This window comes from Hemitrygon akajei, chromosome 9, assembly GCF_048418815.1.
Source record: "Hemitrygon akajei chromosome 9, sHemAka1.3, whole genome shotgun sequence".
NCBI classification, from domain to species: domain Eukaryota; kingdom Metazoa; phylum Chordata; class Chondrichthyes; order Myliobatiformes; family Dasyatidae; genus Hemitrygon; species Hemitrygon akajei.
The window spans coordinates 40,260,814-40,278,670 of NC_133132.1; the positions used below are offsets into that span (position 1 = coordinate 40,260,814).

At 44.4% G+C, this 17,857-nt stretch overlaps 1 protein-coding gene across 2 annotated transcripts in view; it reads right to left on the reverse strand.

Annotated features, from left to right (window-relative positions):
• Positions 1-2,547: 2,547 nt before the first annotated feature.
• btbd9 (BTB (POZ) domain containing 9) overlaps positions 2,548-17,857 on the reverse strand; it is a 140,596-nt gene continuing 125,286 nt past the window's right edge. For both annotated transcript variants that reach the window (XM_073055802.1, XM_073055801.1), the window contains 4 exons: positions 15,192-15,381; positions 11,705-11,812; positions 4,386-4,464; positions 2,548-3,391 (listed from right to left, as the gene is read on the reverse strand). In XM_073055802.1, coding sequence (XP_072911903.1) covers positions 3,314-3,391; positions 4,386-4,464; positions 11,705-11,812; positions 15,192-15,381 — 455 coding nt within the window. In that variant the 3' untranslated portion in view covers positions 2,548-3,313. The remainder of the gene's footprint in view (positions 3,392-4,385; positions 4,465-11,704; positions 11,813-15,191; positions 15,382-17,857) is intronic.

The window sequence follows — 17,857 nt, forward strand, 5'->3', positions numbered from 1 at the left end:
TGGTTTGAGATTCTAAATTGGACAAAGGCCAATTTTGATGATGTCAGAAATGATCTGGCAAATGTGGATTGGCATAGGTTGTCTTCTGGCAAAGGTGTATTTGGAAAGTGGATGGCCTTCAAAAAAGAAATTTTGAGAGTAGAAGGCTTGTATGTCCCTATAAGGATGAAAGGTAAAGATAACAAGTATAAGGAACCTTGGTTCTCAAGAGATATTGAAGCCCCAGTTAAGAGAAAAAAGGAGGTGCATAGCAGGTACAGGCAAGTAGGAATAAATGAGGTGCTTATGGAGTACAAGAAATGCAAGAGAGCACTTAAGAAGGAAATCAGCAAGGCTAAAAGAAGGTATGAAGTTGCTCTAGCAGACAAGGTGAAGGAGAATCCCAAGGGATTCTACAGCTATTTTAAGGGCAAAAGAATTGCTAGGGACAAAATTGGTCCTCTGGAAGAGCAGAATGGTAATCTGTGTGTGGAACCAAAAGAGATGGGGGAGATCTTAAATGCTTTCTTTGCATCTGTATTTATATGGGAGATGGACACAAGAGTGTACAGAAATGAGGTCATGAATCCTATACAGATTACAGAGGAGGAGGTGTTTGCTGTCTTAAGGCAAATTAGGGTGGGCAAATACCCAGGGCCCGACAAGGTGTTCCCTTGGACCCTATGGGAGTCAAATGCAGAATTTGCAGGGGCCCTAGCAGAGATACTTAAATTATCCTTAGCAACAGGTGAGGTACCAGAAGATATAGGATAGCTAATGTTACTCCATTGCTTAAGAAAGGCTCTAAAAATTATACCAGGAAATAGTAGGCCTGTTAGCCTGAAGTCAGTAGTGGGGAAAGTTATTGGAAGGTATTCTCAGGGATCAGATATACGAGCATTTGGATAGACAGAGACTGTTTGGGGATTGTCAACATGGCTTTGTGTGCCATAGGTTGTGTCTAACTAATCTTACAGTTTTTTGAGGAAGTTACCAGGGAAGTTGTTGAAGGCAGAAGATGCGGTCAACATAGACTTTAGCAAGACATTTGATAAGGTCCCCCATGGGAGGTAGGTCAATGAGGTTCAGTTGTTCGGCATTCAAGATGAGGTAGTAAATTGGATTAGACGTTGATTATGTGGGAGAAGCTGGAGTGTGTTAGTAGATGACTGCCTCTCTGAATGGAGGCTTGAAATTAGTGGAGTGCCACAGGCAGCAGTGCTAGGTCCATTGTTGTCTATCATCTATATCAATGATCTGGATGATAACGTGGTTAACTGGATCAGCAAATTTGTAAATGACAGCAAGATTAGAGGTGTCGTAGACAGCAAGAAAGACTATCAGAGCCTGCAGCGGGATTTGGAGCAGCTGGAGAAATGGCAGATGGAATTTAATGCAGTGAAGTGTGAGGTGTTGAACTTCTGTAGGACCAAAAGGATAGGTCTTAGTGAACAGTAGGGCACTGAGTGTGGTAGAACAATTGGATCTGGGAACACGGGTCCATAATTCAATGAAAGTTGTGGAACAGGTAGATAAGCTTGTAAAAAAAGCTTTTGGCATGTTGGCCTTCATAAATCAAAGTACTGAGTACAGGAGGTAGGATGATATGTTGAAGTTGTACAAGACATTTGTGAGGCCAAAATTGTGTGCAGTTTTGGTCACCTACCTACAGAAAAGATGTAAATAAGGTTGAAAGAGTTATAAATAAATATTTAACAGGTTAGGACAATCCCTTGGAATGTATAAGATTGAGGGCAGATTTGATAGAAATATACAAAATTATGAAGGATATAGATAGGATGAATGCAAGCAAGCTTTTTCTACTGAGGTTGGGTGGGACTACAACTAGATGTCATGGATTAAGGGTAAAAGGTAATAAGTTAAGGGAACATGAGGGGATTCTTCTTCACTTGGAGGGTTGTGAGGTGTGGAATGAGCTGCTAGTGCAGGTGGTGCATGCAAACTCAATTTCAATGCTCAAGAGAAGTTTGGATTGGTACATGGATGGTAGGAGTATGTTCTCGGTGCAGGTTAATGGGAATAGGCAGTTTAAATGGTTTGGCATGGAGTAAGTGGTTTGAAGGGCCTGTTTCTGTGCTGTACTTTTCTATGACTGTCTCCATGTACTAGATTCCCATTGTTCTCAACTCTCCCATCCTCTGTACTAGATCCCCATCGGTCTTAATCTCTCGATCTTCCTTGTGCAGATCCTCATCGTTCTCAACTCCCCCATCTCTCGCTACAAGATCCCAATTGCCGTCAACTCCCCCATCTCTCTACTAGATCCCCATCGGAACTTTCCAAGATCTCTTCAGCTTCAACTTACATATTTCTAATAGTCTATAGCTGACCAATGGCTGATAGACAGGGAGCAGGCAGGTCAGAGGTCTAGGCTGAGATCAGCTTATGCTTCCCTTGGGATCTGAGGGAAGTAATGGGTGAATTTTGTGATAAAACCAGCAGTCAGAGACAGAATGGCACATTGTGCAATTAACTCCCTTGGCCCTGGCTGTAGAAAACAAAAGGCAGTTCTCGACTCCAATTTCAGAAAGACACAACAAAGACAAGTTGAATGGAAAGATTTTCATGATTTGTTACAGAAGATAAATAGTTTACATGCTAAGTTACAGCCTCTCATGCAAGGAGCCCACAACAAAACAATTCCATGCCTTACAATATGAAGATGACACATTCATTTTAGGTTAGAGGAGCAAATGGAAAAGGAATTTTCACTGAATCCAACTCCTCACTCCAGCATCGGTCAGAAAGCCAAATAACTTTTCTTATCTCCAGCAACTGAAATGTGGAAATGAGTGATCAAAAGTGGTGAAACAAGATGATGCCAGCCTCTGGAAGACTAGGGGAACAGTGATGGAACAAGTTATAAATGGCTGGAGGTCTGGTGTAATCACAGTCTACAACCCTTCCATAACACAGACTGTCTCCTTGTCCAGCTGAACACCCGAGAACCTTTTCCTCACATGGCCACTGCCCAGAGCTGTGCTGGCATCACTGTTTCTGTGTGCTGTGTAGGATTATTCCCGTGAAGAGGCTCTCTGCCCCCAGCTGCCCCAGCCAGAGGATCTAGCAGTGCAGGTTTTAGATGGGATTCTGTGGTGACAGATGACACAAGGGCTGACACTGGCCACATGGTGAGTGTGTGAGAGGCAAGGCCTTCAGTCCCTCGATACCCAGCTTGGTCGATGGTGGGAGTGACGGTCTTCCTCTGGAGGGGGCTGTGTATGATGATGATCAGCAGCAACAGGGAGGAGTCAGCAAGCACTGCTGAGCTCAGCAGCTGCTGTCCTCTGGACTCTGGTTTAATGCACGGAGCTCACTTGCCCGCCGATGTCCTGCCTCCCACGGAATCCTCAATCTGTGCTGGGCACTCGAAGTGTACGCAGTGGAACACCTGCAACAGGAGTGCACAGTTAGTCCTGACTTCCTATACCGAGCTGGAGTCTTCCTCCCACCACAGCAAGACCAGACTTCCCAGCCTAGGCCAATGAGGGTGGGAAAAGTCTCTATCCCATCAGAGTGAGACTGGACTTACCACCCCAGACTGTGTGAAGGTGGGAGAAGTCTCTATCCCATCACAGCGAGACCAAAATTTCCATCCTGGCCCAGCCCAGGGTGGGGGAATTCCACCCCTCCCCCACCTACAACAGCGAGACCAGGCTTCCCATCCTGGACTGGCCAAAAATGGCAAAACTTTCTCTCCCACCATATTTAGTGCTGTTTTACCCCAGGACAGCCAAAGGTGGGGTAAGTCTCTGTCCCACCACTTCCTACCCTGGACTGGACAATGGCAGGGAATGCTTCCCTCGCACCACTGTTCTGTCTGACATCTAGACCAGGCAGAGCGAGGGTGGAGAAAGTCTCCTTTTCACCAAAGCTCTGAACTCTTATCCAGGGCCAGCTAAGTTTGGGGAAAGTCTCTCTCGAACCACAAATAGCTCTGACCTCCTTACCCAGGCCAGCCGAGGGCAGGGGAAGTCTCCTACCCACCACCCAGCTGCTGGACAATGTGGGCGCTGCACATAACCCACACGGACAGCACACACATGCTGTTTGAAGATGTTAATGTCCTCACATCAGTTTAACAGAAACTAAATGCAAGGATAAGCATCCCACGGACATGGAAGTCCTGACCCTGCCCAGAATCGGACTGAACCGTGCACAGAAGCCTTTCCTCCATACCCACAGCAGCTGAGTGTTTGCATTGGCTGCGCGACACAAACTGCACGTACTGCTCAGGGAGGGCGAGAAGGGTAAGGCGAAGGCATCAGAAAGCAAACTCAGTAATAGTGACAGGAGGATGGGTGCTAACTGAGCCGAGGCTGTGGGCTGTTAACACATAAACAGTTCATACTTAGTACAACCACATCCTACATTAATGCCCGCACCTCATTGGCTGTGTTGTTTGTGCCCACGATCCTGATGAAGACCACTGGCTGTCGCTTGATGGTAATTATCTGCCAGGACCTGTAGAAAGATGAAGTTTGTGAACTTTACAGTGATAGCCACACGTGTCTGAGTGGTGACTGTGACCTTTTCAGATGATGGTAGTGGATTTCAGTGTCAGCTGGTGGATGTGATGCAGGAAAGCCCAGCAGATTCCACACTGGGTTGGGGGGTGGGGGGGGAGGGTGGAGTGACATGCTGAGTACGTGTAAGGGTAAGGGTTCTGTGGCAGTAATCTATGTCCTATGTGTTGCAGCATTTGGGGTTTCTGTGGGGCTCCTTCTGGTTTGGGTGACCACCCCTGTGAGAGGAGCCTCATCTTGCAGGTGGTCACCAAGACCACGAGGAGCTTGGTTTTGTGGTTTGAGTGGTGACCAAGCATTACAGTCTGGTCCCATATACTGTGGTGACCAGAACTGTATGTTTCAAGTGTGGCTTAATCAAAGTGTTATACAGTTGCAACATGATACGGCCATAAGACTATAAGACACAGAAGCAGAATTTCACCATTTGACACATCCAGCTGGCTACGCCATACCATCATGGTTGACTTATTATTCGTTTCAAACTCAGAATAAGAATCAGGTTTAATATCACGAGCATACGTTGTGAAATTTGTTGTTTTGCGGCAGCAGTACATTGCAATACATACATAATAATAACAAAATCTATACACTAGAATAAGAAAATATATATCAAAAAGCTAAATTAAATTAGTAGTGCAAAAAGAGACCAAAAAAGAAAAACAATATGGAGGTGTACTTGGGTTCATTGTCCATTCTGAAATCTGCTGATGGAGGGGGAAAAGCTGTTCCTAAAATGTTGAGTGTGTGCCTCCAGGCTCCTGTACCTCCACCTTAATAGTAGCACCAAGAAGAGGCATGTCCTGGGTAATGATGGATGCTGCCTTTTTGAGGCATCACCTTTTGAAGATGTCCTTGATGCTGGGGAGGCTGGTGCCCATGCTGGAGCTGGCTGAGTGTACAACCTCCTTCAGCTTTTTCCAAACCTGTGCAGTGGTCCATTCACATCAGAAGGTGAAGCAACCAGTTAGAATGTTTTCCATGGTACATTACATACCATGTCCCCCTTCTCTTGCCTTATCCATGTAACCTTTGACACGCTTACTAATCAAGAACTTATCAACCAATGCTTTAAATCTACCCAATTACTTGGCTTCCAAAGACTTGCCATCCTCTGGCTAAAAAAATTCCTTCTCTTCTCTGTTCTCAAGGGTCACCTTCTATTCCGATGCTATGCTTTCTGGTCCTAGACTATTTCCGGCTATAGGAAACCCTTCTACATCCACTCAGTTGGAGTTGTTTAATGAGATCCCTTTTCATTCTTCTAAACTCCAGTAAGTACAGGCTCAGAGCTATCAAACTCCCCTCATACCTCAACCCTTTAATTCCTGGAATCATTCGCATGAACCTCTGCTGGACCCTCAGCAATTCCAGCACATCTTTTCTTGGATGAGGGACCAAAAATAATCACAGTACTCCCAAGAGTGGTCTGACAAATACCATATAAAAGCTCAGTTTTACATCCTTAGTCTTATATTCTAATCGTCTCAAAATGAATGCTAACATTGCCTTTGCCTTCTTCATCACCGACTCAACCTGCATATTAACCTTTAGGGAAACCTCTGCACCTCTGATTTTTGAATTTCCTGCCTGTTTAGAAAACAGTCTACACTTTTGTTCCTTCTGCCAAACTGCATGACCATACAGCTTCCCAACGCTGCATTCCACCTGCCACGTTTGCCCATTCTCCTAATCTGTCTGTCCTTCTACAGACCCACTGCTTCCTCAGCACTATCTGCCCCACCAGCTATCTTCATATTTTCTGCAAACTTGGCCACAAAGCCATCAATTCTATCATCCAGCTCACTGATATACAATGTGAAAAGAAGCAGTCCCAAAACTGAACCCTGTGAAACACCACTACTCATTGGCAGGCTCCCTTTATTCCAACTCTTTGCCTCCTGTCAGTCAACCAATTTTCTATCCATGCTAGTATCTTTCCTGTAATACCCTGGGCTCTTATCTTGTTAAGCAGCCTCACATGTGGCACCTTGTCAAAGACCTTCTGACAACATCCACTGACTCTCCTTTGTCTATCTTGCTTGTTATTTACCGTCATAGAGTAAGAGAACAGTCCAGCACAGAAACAGATCCTTCAGCTCATCTAGTCTGTGCTAAACTACCAATCTGTTAGTCCCTTCCACCTGCATGATAGCCCTCCGTACCCCTCACATCCATGTACCTATTTAAATTTCTTTTAAATGTCGAAATCGACCCCACATCCACTGGAAGCTCATTCCACTTTTACCACCCTGAGTTAAGAAGTTTCCCTTCATGTTCCCACTAAACAATTCTCCTTCACACTTAACCGATGACTTCTAGTTGTAGTCTCACTCAACCTCAGTGGAAAAACCTTGCCTGCATTTACTCTATTTATACCCCTCATCATTTTGGGACCCTCTATCAAATCTTGTTGCAATTTTCTACATTCTAGGAAATAAAATCCTAACCTACCCAACCTTTCCTTGTAACTCAGCTCCTCAAATCCCAGCAAAATCCTTGTAAATTTTCTCTGCACTCTTTCAACCTTATTTACATGTTTCCTGTAGGTAGGTGACCAAAACTTCACATAATACTCCATATTAGGCTTCACCACCATCTTATATCATTTCATCACAGTATCCCAGCTCCTGTACTCAATACATTGATTTATGAAGCCAATGTGCCAAAAAATTTTTTATGCCCCTATCTACCTGTGACATGACTTTCAAGGAATTAGGGATCTGTATTTCCAGATTCCTCTGTTCTACCACACTTCTCAGTGTCCTACCACTCATGGTGTAAGATCTATCCTTATGGTCCTACCGAAATTCAACACCTCACGCTTGTCTGCAATAAATTCCATCTTCCACTTTTCAGCCCATTTTTCCAGCTTTGATAATTTTCCTCGCTATCCACAAACGCCCATCTTGGTGTCATCCACAGATTTGCTGATCCTGTTAACAACATTATCATCCAGATCATTGATATAGATGACAAAGAACAATGGACACAGCACTGATCCCTGTGGCACTCCGCTAGTCACAGGTCTCCAGTCAGAAGCAACCGTCTGCTACCACTCTCTGGTTTCTCCCACAAAGCCAATGTCGAATCCAATTTACTACCTCATCTTGAATGCTGAGCAACTGAACATTCTTGACCAACCTCCCATGAGGGACCTTGTCAACTGCCTTGCTGAAGTCCATGTAGACAACATCCACTTCATTGCCTTCATAAACTTCCTGGTTAACTTCCTCACAAAATTCTATAAGATTGGTTAGACACAGCTTACCATGCACAAAGCCAATTTGACTAATCAGTCCCTGTCTGTCTAAATACTTACATACCCAGTCTCTTAGAATACCTCCCAGTAACTTTCCCACTACTGATGTCAGGTTTACTGGCCTATAATTTCCTGCCTTATTCTTGGAGCCATTCTTAAACAACAGAACCACATTAGTTACTCTCCAATCCTCCAGCACCTCAACCATGGCTAAGGATGTTTTAAATATCTCTGCTAGGGCTCCTGCAATTTCTGCACTAGCCTCCTACAAGGTCCGAGGGAATACCTTGTCAGGCTCTGGATACTTATCCACCCTAATTTGCCTCAATACAGCAAACACCTCCTCTTCTGTAACCTGTATAGGGTCCGTGACCTTGCTGCTGCATTGCCTCACATCGATAGACTGTGTGTGTCTGTCTCCCGAGTAAATATGCATGCAGTAACTCCATTTAGGAACTTCCCCATCTCTTTTAGCACCATGCATAGATTACCAGTCTGATCTTCCAGAGGATCTTTTGCTTTTAATATATCGGTAGAAGCCTTTAAGATTCTCCTTCACCTTGCCTGCTAGAACAACCCCATGCCTTCATTTAGTCCCCTTGATTTCCCTCCTAAGTGTCCTTTTGCATTTCTTATACTCAAGTACCTCATTTGCTCCTGGCAGCCTATTTCCTCAAATAATTTCAACAGATTTGTCAGGCAAGATTTTCCCTTAAAGAAACCACATCCTTAATAAAGGACTACAATGTTTTCCCAACCACTGAAGTCAAGCTACCTGGCCCATAATTTCCTTTCATCTGCCTCCCCCACTTCTTAGAGTGGAGTGATATTTGCCATTTTCCAGTCCTTCAGAATCAAGTGATTCTTGACAAAATTATGACTAATGCCTCCAGAATCTCTTCAGCTAGCTTTCATAACACTGGGATGTAGTCCATCTGGTCCAGGTGACTTACCCATCTCCCTACCTTTCAGCTTTTCATGCATCTTCTCCTTATTAATAGCAAATACACTCACTTCTGTCCCTTGACACTCTCAAATTTCTGCTATAGTGCTTGTGTCTTTCACAGTGAAGACTGATACAAAATACTTGTTGTTTATCTGCTATTTACCTTTTTTCCAGTAGACCGATATTCACTCACACCTCTCCTTTAATCTTTATATACAGTATCTGAAAAAACTTTTGATATCCTCTTTTATATTACTGGCTTTTTAGTTGCTTTCTATTGGATTTTAAAAGCTGCCCAATCCTCTAACTTCCCATTAATTTTGGCTATATTATATGCCCTCCCTTTTGCTTTTGACATTTTTTGTCATTGACATCTCTCGTAAGCCACGATTGCCTCATCCTCCCTTTAGAATTCTACTTCTTCTTTAGGATAGGTCCATCCTGTGCTTTCCAAATTTCTCCCAGTAATTCCCATTGCTGTTCTGCCATTGTCCTTGCTCATGTCCCCTTCCAATCAACTTTAGCTAGCTCCTCTCTCCTGCCTCTGTAATTCCCTTTACTCCACTGTAATACTGATACATCTGATTGTATCTTCTCCCTCCCAAATTGCAAGGTAAATTTTATCATATTATGATCACTGACTCTTCAGGCTTCCTTTACCTTGAGCTCCCAAGTCAAATCTGGTTCATAACACAACACCTGATCCAGAATTGCCTTTCTCCTATTGTGTTCAACCAAAAGCTGCTCTAAAAAGCCATCTTGTAGGCATTCTACAAACTTTATTTCTTGAGATCCAGCACCAACCTGATTTTACCTATGTACCTGCATATTGAAATCCCCCAAGAATATCACAACATTGCTCCTTTTACATACATTTTCTATCTCCTGCCCCCTTTGAAGGTGACTGAGCTGAACGTTTTGTTCATTATCTCGCAGGGGAACTTCAGACTAAGCCTTTCCATTGAAGTAGTCATACACAGGACATTTGCCCACTATCTCCCTACCTATCACAAACACCCACATTCTTACAGTAAGCTTACAAACCCTTGCACTTCACGCTTTGCACACTCTCATCCACTCATCCCAGATTCCAGTATCATCTACAAGGTGACATGTGCAGCAGCTAAGTAAACTTCCAACCCACGTGTTTCGGATGTGGGAGGAATCCGGAGCTCCTGGAGGAAACCCACGCGGTCACTGGGAGAACGTGCAAACTCCACACATACAGTTGAGACTGGGAGTGAACTCAGGCAACAGGGATAGTCAGAGTGTGTCCCTACAAACTGTGCCAGCGAGCTCCTGTATTGATTGGTCACAGCACAGGTTGCTCTCCAGAAATGGAAAGCAGACTGGGTGTGTGCTGGAGGGCAGCACTGGCACTCAATCCACAGGGGTGGAGCGTCAGCATTCAATCCACAGAGCTGGCTTTGAGATTCTTGCTCCTTCAATCCTTTATTCACCATCTCAGCCCCACACTGTTGGCCCGTGACCTCACATAGAGTGGAGCAGCAAACAGAATTCCACAGAGCCTGCAAATCGGAAATTGAACATCCAGAAATGTGCTTCGAGTTAGGTAGCATCTGAGAATAACTATGATGGGAGTTAATCCAAACACTTCTGAGGTAATGCAGACATAAGAGAATTGGAGCAACAAAGAGTCTGCTAAGGAACTCAGCAGGTCGAGCAGCATTTGTGGTGGCGGTGGGGGTGGGGTGGGGAAAGAATTGTTGATGTTTCAAGTAAAATCACAACCCAAATCAGGTCCTGAAGCACTGACAAATCCTGCCACTCCCACTGCACAGATGCTGCATGATACACCGAGTTGCAGCAGATAGGTTGGCAGTGCAGTTTGGGCTTTCTAATACTGGCATATGTATACAGTAAACAGCAGGGAGGATATCAATCTGAAATGTTATAGTCGCTCGGCCCAAGTCGTCCATGTATACTGGCAAGATGTATACAGTAAATAGCAGGGAGGTTATATCACTCTGACATGTCATAGTAATTCGGTCCAAGTTGTCCATGCCAACTGAGAGCCAATTCCTGCTAATCACATTTTCCTTCATTTGCGCAATATCCCTCTGATCCACATACCTGTCCAAACGTTTCTTAAACATCATGATTGTACCTGTATTTACCACACTCCTGGCAGCTTGTTCCGTATACCCACCACTCTCTCCGTGTGGAAAACTCAGATTCCTGTTAAATCTTTCCCATCTCACTGTAAATCTATGATCTGTAGGTTTAGCCTCCTCTAACTTAGGAAAAAGACTACGACTACCTATGTGTCTAAGCCTATCATACTTATATAAATCTCTACAGGGCCACCCTTAGCCTCTATATTCCAGTAAGAATAAAGCCAGCCTATCCAATCTCTCCTTATAACTACAGACCTCCAGTTGAGACAACATCCTGGTCAATCTCCTCTACACTCTCTCTAGTGCTACCACCTCCTTTCTACACTGTGATGACCAGAAATGCATGTTGCAAGTGTGGTCTCGCCAAAGTGTTGCACAATTGTAATGTGATCTCCCAATAACCCTTGCCCCCTACGAAGGTGAGTGAATCTGCATTACCTCTTCTTCACTACCCTGTGTCAACATTTCCCGGGAACGTTGAACTCATTCCTCTACATTCTTCGTACATCAACATGCCTGAGGTCACTGCTGTTCACTGAATACACCTGGCCAATATTAGTGCACAATACATGTATTCCCTCATATGTGTTTAGATTGTTCTCAGATGCTGCCTATCCCAACAAGCAGTTCCACTGTTATATTTCAGATTTGCAGTATCTGCAAGAGCTAATCGTGAACACACTTCTAATGGTGAACTGAAATCGCAGATTTCTCTGTGCTTCAGAATCTGTGACTATAACCATTACCATTGCTAAACTGAATGCCATGACACCGAAGGACAGAAATTCATCACAAAACATTAGCTGCTGGAAAACTGGCAAGAGGTGCGTACTTGCAAGTGACTTGTGTGTGATCGGCAACCCTGTCCCAGTGCTGCTGATTGTTAGAGACCTCGATGTAGAAGCTGTAGCTGCGGTCATCACAGTCCCACAGGAGCAACCTGAAGGGAAGAGACAGACATCACATCCTGGATCAAGGATGGAGGTATGATCAATACATTTGCAGATGACATGACCATGGGTTGCATTAGGTCGCCCAAGGCTACAGCAAGGTATAGTCAGATGGAAAGTTGTGCAGAACAAGTGGTCGAGGAGACAAGGTCCCACATGATAGGCTGGTCCAGAAGGTTCAGTCAGATGGGATCTGGAGTGAGCTAGCCAATTAGGTACAGAATTGGTTTGATGGGAGGAGTCAGGAGGTGGTCGTGGGTTGTTTTTTTTAGATTGGAGGAGTGTGATGGAGGCTAGTTGTGTGCTTCAAAAGCCCATGCTGGGCCCATTGTTGTTTCTCATCTCTGGATAAGAACATACACAGGTAAACATGTGGATTACATTAAAATAGGTAGTACAGTAGACAATGAAGGGGGTTATCCAAAAATTACAGGGGGATCTTGACCAGTAGAGAAATGGCAAACGGAGTTTTACACAAATACATAGTTTGCATTTTTGAAAATCAAGTCAAAGTAGGACTTTCACAGTTAATGGCACAGTCTCAGGGAGTGTTATAGAATAGAGGGACTTTGGAGTACAAGTTCCCTGAAAGTGGATTCATAGTTGGAGAGGATGGTGAAGAAAGGTTTTTGGCACGCTCCTTTTCATCCGTCAGGACATTAGATACAGAAGTTCGCAGTTCATGGCGCAGTTGTATGGGAACTGCATGGAGAAATGTGTTCAGTTTTGGTCATCCTACCACAGGAAGAGATGCATTAAAGGTTTACAGTCATAGAGTTATATATTCAACTGATCCATGCTGACCAAGATGCCCCATCCATTTATCAGCATTTGGCCTAAATCTTCAAAATCTTTCCAATCCATGTAACTATCCAGTGTCCAAAAGATGTTGCCAGCACTTGAGTTATAGGGAGAGCTTGGAGAGGCTAGGGCTTTATTCCTTGGAGCACAGAAGACTGCGGGGTGACCTTCTAGAGGTGTATAAAATTATGATGGACGTACATTCAATTTTTTTTTTGCAGGCCTTGGGAATAGGAATCAAGAACAAGAAGGCATAGGTTCAAGGTTAGAAGGGAGAGATTTAGTAGGATTTTGAATGGCAACATTTTTTACATAAAAGTTGGTATTTGTGTGGAATGAGCTTCCAGAGGAAGTGGTTGAGGCAGGTACATTAACAACTTTTAAAAGATTGTTGGACAGCTATATGGGTTGGAAATGTTTCCAAGTTTATGAAACAAACACGGGCAAGTAGATCTAGCTTGGATGCAACATCTTGGCTGATATGGAAGTTGAGTTGAAGGGCCTCTACTATCAAGCTTTATAAGCTTATGAGGGGCACAGATAAAGCAGGTGATCACAGCTTTTTACCTCACGATAGCAGATTTTAAAATAGAGGGCACAGGTTTAAGTCGTCAGGTTAAAGATTTAAAAAGACCTGATACATAAGAAGATGATGGGTATATGGAATGAGCTGCCAGAAGAAGATAGGCACAATTACAATGTTTAAAAGACATTTGGTCAGGTACACAGACACATGTTTAAGAAGGTTATGGGCTAAATGTAGGTAAATGGGGACTAATTTAGGAAAGCATCTTGGTTGGCATGAACTGAGGGCCTGTTTCTGTGCTGTACTACTTTAGGACTATACAAGAATTAAGTTACATCTGCCATTGCAATTAGAATCATGGAGATAACCCAGAAACAGGCTCTTTGGCCCAGCATCTCCATGCTGATCTTCAATTACCCATTGATATTTATCCCATTTACCAGAACTTGACTCTAAGATTAGGTTCAGTACTTCTTCTCTTGTCAGACTGGCTTCAAAAACTCTCCTGGACACATTCCATCTCCTCTAACTCTTTAATCTTGAGGTGATCCAAGTTAACATGGGGAAGTTCAAATCGGCTGTCACTATAATCCTGTTACTTCTTACATCTCTCTGTAATTTGCCAACACTTCCATCATTAGCTTTGGTAACCCATTCTAGGCACCCGCCACTTCCATCACTACCTCTGGTGGCCCTTTCTAGGCACCCACTACTTCGTATGTGAAAAAAATGTCCCTCAGCTCCTTTAAACTTCCCTCCTCTCACTTTAAGTACACGTCCGTCCTCCTGGACCCTCCAATGCACAGACATTGTGGGTCAAAGGGCTTGGGATGCTGGTAGAACACACTGAGGAAAGTGATCACTATTTTTCAGTGTCTAATCTCTACCCTCGTAGACTCATTTGAAGAGATTTCTACAACCTCCTCCCTCATTACTGTAGTAATGTATCCAAAATCAATATTGCATGCCAGCTGCTCTCTTACATCTTTCCCCATCACACCTGAAGCTATCAAACCCAATATTTATTTATGGTCAGGCCAGAGCTGGAATATTGTGATTAGAAAGATGTGAATGCACTGGAGAGGATGGCAGGTGGTGACCAGACAATGCTCGATTTTGAGCTGCTCTTTATTCATGAGCATCATAACATTTAGGTTTGGCTAAACTTGCTATACAGCATTCAATTCTGGTCAGCTGTAACAGAAAGGATGTACAGACTGTGGACAGAGTGCAGAACAGGTTCACTAGATGAGGTATTTAAAGCACCCTTAGGCACAAGTGAGGTTTCGGAGGACTGGAGGATAGCTGATGTCATTTAAGAAAGCCTCTAAGAGTAAGCTGGGAAATCATAGGCTGGTGAACCTGTCATCAGTAGAGGGTAAATTCTTCTAAGGGACCGTATACCTAAGTATTTGGATAGACAGGGCCTGATAGTCAACATGGCTTTGTGTGGGGCAGATCATACCTAACTAATTTTAAGAGTTTTTCGAGGAGGTTATCAAGAAGGTTGATGAAGGAAAGGTGGTGGGTATTGTCTATATAGACTTCAGCAAGGTCTTTGACAAAGTCCTTCATGCATAGGCACCAAAGAGAGGGCTGTGTGTGGAACTGAAGACATTTTTGTAAGCATGATGTGAAAGGTAATAGAGGATAATTCCTACAGTGGGAAGACATGGAGCTTTGTTTATGGAGGTCCGGCTTAACCAGGGATAACGAGTGTGGATATGTTCATGAGAGGGTCAGGGAGAGAGTGGAGGGGAGGAAGAGGGGGATGGGTAGATAGCTGGGGAGGTGCAGAGGGAGCAAGGGAGGGATTGGAGGAAGGGGATGGATTGGGATAGGTGACAGGGAGGAGAGGGTATGCTGCTTATCTGATGTTATGTTCCTGTGATGCTGCTGCATGTAAGTTTTTCATTACACATGTACTTGTGTATTTGTCAATAAACTCAACTGTGACTTTTGATACATGTCACATAGACACACGTGCACCACATACACACAGATCACATCTTGCATGGTCTTTATATACCAGACACCATTACCTCATGGAATCGATCATGAAGGGCTGTGCAAGCTGGATCACAATGGCTCCGCTTCCCAGCTGATGACAAGTGTATCCAGAATCCCAGTCATAGTTCCTGGTATCCCCGTTTAACAGAGCGTTCCGACTACGACTCACTCCTTCTATCACTGTGGCACTGGCACTGACAGTTGCCACGTTCTCTGTGGGAACTAAGACATCATTGTGTTAAATATTTTAAACACAAGCCCGGGTGAATGAGAAATGACAGAGGGCTGCATACATGTAAAACTCTGCAGGAGGTGAAGACAAGTGCTGTAAACAGAACATGTTAGCATGGTTGACAGAACAATATCACAACTGGAGGGGATGTGACTTCCCTTCCGACTCTGTACACCATTCTAAAGAAAGAGCAGAACCTAATACACTGCAGCTGCAGGGCTGAAGTGAGTAGCCTGGGCTCCAGGGAGAACTAGGTGAGGATAATTTCCGTTGAACTATAAATGCTGAGTTAGTGCCTGCACATCCTGCAATGAATAAATTAAACAGAACAGGTACAGTGCCGAAGGAAATGAACTGAAGATGGAGAGTTCCAATCAAAGTTGTACCGATAGGTGAGGAGTCTACACTCACATCTCACAGGACCCAGAGCATGTTCAGTGAAGGCTGATCGGGGGCATAGCACTGTTGTTCCGAGGTGTCAGTGAGTGATCATCTCCAGAGAAACAGACTGAAAAGAGAGCACGCTGCAGTTCTCAGCAGCTCAGGCAGCAACCAGAGTGATTCACAGGAAAAACGCTGAAATGTTCACGCTAGCAGCAGAAATAAAAGCAAAGCGCACAATGTAAAAGCTGCGGATTTGTGTGACGAGAGGGAGCTGGGTGGTCTCGTGCACGACTTACAAAAGGCAAACATTCAAGTGAAAGTAATTCAAAAATGAACAATGTTTTTGCATAGCAACACATACAAAATGCTGGAGGAACTCGGCAGGTCAGTTAGCATCCATGAAAATGAATAAACAGTTGACGTTTCAGGCTGAGACCCTTCTTCAGGACCGGAAAGGCAGGGGGGAAGATGCCAGAATAAAAAGATGGGGGGGGGAGGGGGAAGGAGGATAGATAGAAGGTGATAGGTGAAGCCAGGTGGTAGGGAAAGGTAAAGGTCTAGAGAAGAAGGAATTTGATAGGAGAGGAGAGTGGACCATGGGAGAAAGGGAAGAAGGAATGGCACCAATGTAAGGTGATAGGCAAATAAAGAGAAGAGGTAAGAGGCCAGAGCAAGGAATAGAAGAAAAGGTAAGGGGGCAGGGACAAAATATTTCTGGAAGGAGAAATCAATGTTCAATGCCATCAGATCAGATGCTACCCAGATGGAAGTTGAGGTGTTGCTCCTCCACTCTGAGAGTGGCTTCATTGTGGCAAAAGAGGAGGACATGGACTGACATGTTGTTTCAGGAGTGGGGATAGGAATTAAATGAGTTGGCCACTGCGGAAGTCCTGCTTTTGGAGGACGGAGTGGAGGTACTTGACAAAGCAGTCTCCCAACTTACATCAGGTCTTAGCAACGTAGAGGAGGCCACATCGGGAGCACTGGATATAGATAACCCCAGCAGATTCATAGGTGAAGTGTTGCCTCACCTTGAAGGCCTGTTTGGGACTCTGAATGGAGGTGAGGGAGGAAGTAAATGGGCAGATGTAGCATTTCTGTCACTTGCAGGGATATGTGCCAGATGGGAGATTAGTGGGGAGGGACAAATGGACAAGGGAATCACAGAGGTGCGATCTCTGCAGAAAGATGGGTTTGGCGGAGGGATCCCTTTGGAGATGGCAGAAATTGCGAAGAATGATGTGTTGGGTTCAGAGGCTCATGGGGTGGCAGGTGAGGGCAAGAGGAACTTTATCCTGGTTAAGGTGGTTTGAAAATGGGGTGAGCACAGATGTCCGGAAAATGGAGGAGATGCGGGTGAGGGCAAGATCAATGGTGAAGTAAGGAAAACTGTTTTTGAAGGAGGAGGACATCTCTGATGTCCTGGAAATGAAAGCCACATTCCGGGAACAGATGTGGCAGAGATAAAGAAACTGAGAAAATGTAATAGTATTTTTACAGGAGACAGGGTGGGAAGATAACCATGGGAATCGGTAGGTTTATAAAAGATGTCATTAAATGGCTTACTGACAGAGACGGGGACAGAGACATAGAGAAAGAGGAGAGAGATGTCAGAAAAGGACCAAATGGATTTAACGCAGGGTAGAAGTTGGAGGTAAAGTTAATGAAATTGACGAGCTCAGCATGGCTGCATGAAGCAGCACCAATGCAGTCATCAATGTAGTTCAGGAAGAGTTGGGGAGCTACCAGCGAAAGCTTGGAACATGAACTTTTGTATGTAGCCAATGAGAAGACAGGCATATCTGGGCCCATGTGGGTGGCAATGGCTACCCCTTGAGTTTGGAGAAAGTGGGAAGAGCCAAAAGAGAAACTGGTGAAGGTGAGGACCAGTTCTGCCAGACAGAGAAGGTTGATACTGGAGGGGAACTGAATGAGTCTTATGTTGAGAAAGAAGTGGAATGGTTTGAGGCTTTCTTGATGGGGGACAGATGTGTATAGGGACATTCTTGCTGAAAATGAGGTGGTCAGGGCAAGGGAATTGAAAGTTGTTGAGGAGATCGAGAGCATTTGAAGTGTCACAGA